The following is a 5,540-nucleotide window of genomic DNA, read 5'->3' as shown; positions in this document are numbered from 1 at the left end:
TGGGGTGGGTGCCTGTGGGCCAGAGGAGGGGGAATCTTGCCCTCAGAATGCCATCCAGGGCGAGGGCAGAGCTCCAGGAGGAGATGGGGCACTTGACTCCACTGACCCGTTGGCCGGGCTCCCCCCGTGCTCCTGGGCCTTGTCCACTGTGTAAGACAGCCCCTCCATCTCCCCCCCAATGGAACCTTCTCAGACCCTTCGGCTACCACCTTGGGGCCCCTCTGCTTGTCAGAATGGGGACTGTCTGGGCACTTTGCTCCTTTTCCAAGTTCCCGTGACAGCCTGGAGGTGTCACTGTCCGAGCGCCACCATAGGGGCAGGGATCCCGAGGGCCTGTGTTCTCCCTCCGGCCGTGAGCACTGTGCCAGTGGCCAGACTTCTTGCACCTTCCCAGGTGGGCCTGCAGTTACCAGCCTGCCTCACTATTTTATTTGGGGACTGACGAGGCACCACATGCCTCTGGGAACTTTCTCCTTCAGGCTCTCTGCTCACTCACCTTCCATCACTGACGAACGAAGGTTCTGGACACCGAGGCGCCCGGAGATCATGGGTTGGGTTTGAGGGCTTGGCCCTGGGCTGCCTCTTGGCCTCCTGTGTCATACCTTGTCCCGGCTCTCAGCATGTATGGCTGCTGCGTGCTCCTGCTGCCTGCTCCAGAGATGAGCCAGCACCCCTGCCCTTCCGTGCCCATCTCTCCACCAAGTCCCCTCATCGGAATCAGGCCCCGGATTCTCTCCTGCCTGTTTCCTTCTGGTCCCTGCTGGGTGACGACTGTGCGAAGCCAGTACGGTTCTCTGGAAGAGTGTGAAGTGTCCCCCAAGAGGGGCTGGTCCCTCTGCAGATGTTGCTGTGCCATGTCTCTCTCCTCGAACCCAGTCCTCCTCACCCATCCTCTCACAGGACTCTCTGTGTCAGGGCTCTCCCCATGTGCCCCTCTGGGCTCCATCCCGCTGCCGGGCGCTGACTCCCACACCAAGCGAGGGCTGAGAGTCCCTGCCCTTTTCATCCCACAGAGAACCTCCTCACGAGCTTTCCTTGTGTGTGTCTTCCAGAGGGCTCTAGACTAGGGTGAGGCTCTCACTGACCAGACAGAGCCTGGGCCAGAGAAATAATCCGGCAAAGACACTGGCCTTGCACGTGGCTGAGTTTGGTTTGAATCCCCGGCACAGCTATTGATCTCCGGAGCATGGAGTCAGGATGAGCCCCTGAGCACCACTGGGGGGTGCCGCCTGCACCCAAACACAAATAAAGAATGAAACAAATGTGGAAAAGTCGTTTTCTTTGGAGCTCAGTGTGATTTCTGTCTTCACTGACAGGTCACTAAGAAGGGGTGTGTGTGTGTGTGTGTGTGTGTGTGTGTGTGTGTGCATGTGTGTGAATGTGTGTTCATGTGTGCACGTTTGTGTGTGCGCATGTGCATGCATGTGTGTGTGCATGCGTGCATGCATGTTTCAAGCTGTGTTCAAGGTGGAGGTACAGAACATAGAGTATTTGAATGTATCAAGGTTTATCTCCAAGGAAAAGTATGGGACGAGGGGGTTCAAGGACTGACCATGGCATTTAAGTGGCCAAGGAGTGAAGAGAAGCTTGAGTCGGGCAGTACGAAAGGGAGGTCTGGAGAGAGCACCAGGGCAACGCGCTGCAGGATGATTGGGCTGGGCCTTGGGCAGAGCGGGCTGGGCAGACAGGGGTATGGAGGCAGCTCCCAAGTGGTGCTCAGGAGACATGGGGTCCCCAGAGGCAATACTCGGCCAAGCAGGCAGTTGGCTCTCTGTGATTCTGGGGGGCCTTTGGGTTGCCACCGTGGTGCCTGGGACCAAACCCTCACATGTGCCCTAACGCTCTCCCGGTGCCCGGCTCTACTTTTTGCAGAATGAGCTTTCTTGGGCAAGAGTATGTCAATTGAACTCAGCTCCTCTGTGCGAAGCCAGTACGGTTCCCTGGAAGAGTGTGAAGTGTCCCTCTGAGCATGCCACACTCATCAGGGCCCTCCGAGACCACAGTCACGTGTCACTGACCACCTCCTGGGACGGGACACAGGTGTCCTCTCAGATGCAAGCCACCCAGGTGCTGACCACACCACACCGTCTGTCCTGCATCAGTTAGAGCCTTGAGCGGGGAGAAAGCTGCAGGCGGCTGTGGGGACAAGGGAAGTGCCCATAAGGAAGCCTGAATGTTCCCCGGAACCACCCCAGGCTGGGTGGAGCTCAGGGTGCTCCAGCTGAGGCCTGTCCCCCGGAGCTGGAGTGCACTGCAGGCCTCCTGACTGGGGACAGTTTTGCTCTCAAGGCCATTCCTGATAGTCCCCTCAGCTCTCTCTCATGAGCTCTTCCAGTGCTGACCCACAACTTAACCGTCTCACACGAGACAAAAGCTTCTCCAGATGTGCCACTCATCCGTCACTGAATGGCACTCTTAATGGTAGATGGCTGCTGTGTGCACTTGCGTGTGTGTGCATGCACATGTGGGCGCTTGTGTATGTGTGCATGTGTGAGCATATGTACACATGTGTATGTATGTGTGCATGTGTGTGCCTGTGTATGAGTGTGCACATGTGTATGTGTGTGTGAGTGTGTGCATGTGTGTGAGTGTGTGCAAGTGTATGTGTATGAGTATGTGCATGTGTGTTCAGTGTGCACATGTGTGTGCAAGTATGTTATGTGTATGTGTGCATTAGTGTGTGCATGTGTATGTGTGTGACTGTGTGCAAGTGTGTGCATGTGTGCATGTATGTGCATGTGTGTGAGTATGCACATGTGTATATATGTGTGCCCAAGAGCATGCATGTTTGTGTGCATGGCTGTTCATGTGAGCATGTGTACCTATGTAAAGGCATTTGCCTGTGTATATCTCCATGCATGGCCATGCAGGAGTGAGTGCCACCTGGCCCTCCTCAGGAGTCTGCCCCTGGCCCTGCCAAAGTCCTGGTTGTTGCGGGTGCCCTGTGGTACCCCAGGGTGCCCCAAGCCCATCCTCCCAAGAGGTGCCTCACCTGTTTGTTTGCTACACTAATTCAGGTCATACCGTTCCCGGTGCCCTTCCTATACAGGATCGGGTAGGGCCTCAGAGGGGCAGTTGAACCCAGCTGCCTCCCAGCCCTCCCAGCCCAGGGCAGCCTTGGCAGCAGGTCCCTGCCGGGGACCTGGAGTGACCTGAGCCAGGCAGAGGTGCTAGAACCAGTGGGCACATCTTGGAAGACCCCTGCAGCATGTATGTCTGAGCCACAGTCCCCTGTATGCTAGAGATTCTCAGGGACTGGCCCCCTCTCTGGCCAGCTGAGGTCAGAGGAAAAGAGACAAGTCCTCGGTGAAGAAGCCATTGGTTTAATCAGACCACAGGGAGGCAGGAGGTGAGGGGGGTCAGCGAGTCCAGCTGGGGCTGGTGTGGAGTGGGGAGCTCTGTCTCCAGAGGTGCTAGGGGGTGGCTGGGGCGAGGCAGAGCTGGAGGGTGGGTGATGCCGGCGCCTGAATGCACTTCTGCAAGGCAGGGGAATGGCAGCTCGTGCCCATGAAACACAGCCCCGAGTCCTGCTCTTTCATCCTGGCCAGGGGCCCCGCCCGGCCTCTCTGCACCTACTTCTTCCGCCCTACTTGGGCCAGCAGGTGGGCATTGGCTGCCGCCTTGGCTCGCACGTTTTTGGCCTTGGCAATGTCGAAGAGGATGTTCATAATATTGGTGGGGACGTCCAGGGACAGACTGAACTGGGCTCGCCGGTCTCTCTGGGTCTTGTCCTGGGTCAGCTTCCCCCAGAGCTGCGCCGGGGATGGACCTTCATAGCTTGCAGCCAGCCCACCAGCCCCCGAGCCCGCGGGGGTCCTCCTCTCCTTGTGGCCCTCCTCGCCCAGGGCCAGGAACCTCCTCGCGCTCAGCAGCGGGGCCTCCTCCGGCCCGCTTCTCTTGGCCTCTGATAGGGCCTCGTTGGTGCAGCTGGAGAATGACTTGACTTTGTAGAACTTTGTAGAGAGACCCAGACTGGGGGTGCTGGGCAGTAGCAGCAGCAGCAGCAGCAGGAACCGGGCGGGGGCCAGCATCTCTCCCTGGAGCACAGAGGGCGGGAGTGGAGAGAGAGGCTCAGCATTGGGTGGAGAGGGGCGACACCGGGGCTGCCGCACCCACCAAGGCAGAGACTTCTCATGCCTTGGCCCAGAACTAGCAGGTGGGAGCTGAGCCCCAGGCAGGGCTCTGGGCTCCCGGGTGAGCAGCGTCCGAGCCAGCAGGCAGCGACTCTCAATGTGGAGAGGCGAAGGCTGCGGGCCCTGGACCATACTCTAAGGACCCCCTCACTGTGCCCTGCCCACTCAGGTTCCCTGGTCCAGAGGAGAGTGCACTTCCTCTTTCTGTGAAGAGTGTGTCCCCAAAAACATTCATTCCAAAGGACTACGCAGAGCCCCGCTCACTGTGGCACCGAGCACGATGCTGAATGTGGAGGCAGCCTAGGTGCCCGAGCACAGATGCACGGTGAGAGCATCGGGTGCACACAATGGGGGTTCCTGCAGAGAAAGGACAGAGGGAGGCAGGAACCTCACTGCCACTTGGATGCAGCTTGGTGGGGGGAATCACATTCAGGGAAGTGAGTCAGAAGAAGGACAGATTCCGGGTGACCTCACCTATCCGTGAGCAAGAGGAGAGGGTGCCTGGACTCAAGGAGGGGGTTGTGCCCATTTAACCCCTGACCCTTGGGCCGATAAATGAAAAGGGTGAGAAAGGAAAATCCTTGGGGGTGTAAGAAGAGAGGGCTGGGTGTTCCGGGAATGGGGTCGGGTCTTGCATGCCTCAGTGCTGTACAGTGAGGTGTGTGTATATCTGAACACGGGCCGCACCACTGCAAACAAGAGACAATTGCAACAACCAGCGTTAAAATGTGTGCTGGGAAGGCAGGCTGGGAGTGGGCACCTGTAGACACTGGCGGAGGGAAGTGGAGAGAGATGGAGGGGCTGGCGCTGGAGCGTCACATGCCTGAAACTTAACAGGGAACAACGGTGAAAATTCTGATGCCCTAACTAATAAATAGATCTTTAAAACAAAACCATGTTTGTCTGGTAAGCTGATCTTCAGCTGACCCCTGCCAAGACTCCTGGGCCGTGCCTGCAGAGGACAGGGCACACTTAGAGGTGCCTGCTGGCCTCCCTTTGTCCTCTGTTCCATCCCCGAGTCAGAGCCACCTAGCCTGAACCCGCAAGGGCTTAGAGGACCCCCAGGGTGTGTGGGGCCCAGCCCCCAGCTGTCTGGGGCAGCCCCAGGCATGTGAGTCTGTTCCTGAGAAGATGCATTCGGCTCTGGGAGCCAGCTCAGGCCAGTCCCGGCACTGCCTCCCCCCCACCCTGCATGGTTCCTGTGCCCCTTCATGCTGACACTGCCCCCCTACATGCCCCAGTGCCCCTCCATGTTGGCACTGCCCTTCCACGCCCCCCTGCATGGCTCCCATGCCCCTCCAGTCCTGGCACTGCCCCACTCCATTGCATGCCTCCTACCCCCATCCCCTGGTGTCCCCATATGTGCACACCCCTCTGAGAGGAAGTACCTCCCCCTCCCGCCCTCGG

The 5,540-nt window shown here is 58.5% G+C and overlaps 1 protein-coding gene across 1 annotated transcript; it reads right to left on the bottom strand.

Annotated features, from left to right (window-relative positions):
- Positions 1-3,572: 3,572 nt before the first annotated feature.
- Positions 3,573-4,031, bottom strand: UCN3 (urocortin 3). Its single transcript, XM_056114771.1, has one exon. The coding sequence runs from the start codon at positions 4,029-4,031 to the stop codon at positions 3,573-3,575; it is 459 nt and encodes a 152-aa protein (XP_055970746.1).
- Between the last annotated feature and the right edge of the window lie 1,509 nt (positions 4,032-5,540).

The sequence above is a fragment of the Sorex fumeus genome, unplaced genomic scaffold (genome assembly GCF_029834395.1).
Source record: "Sorex fumeus unplaced genomic scaffold, SorFum_2.1 ptg000026l, whole genome shotgun sequence".
NCBI lineage: Eukaryota > Metazoa > Chordata > Mammalia > Eulipotyphla > Soricidae > Sorex > Sorex fumeus.
This window is presented reverse-complemented; position numbering and strand designations above follow the sequence as displayed.

What these genes read in the sequence shown, in the direction of transcription:
- UCN3 (XM_056114771.1), bottom strand. Translation starts at nt 4,031, where the DNA reads ATGCTGGCCCCCGCCCGGTTCCTGCTGCTGCTGCTGCTGCTACTGCCC.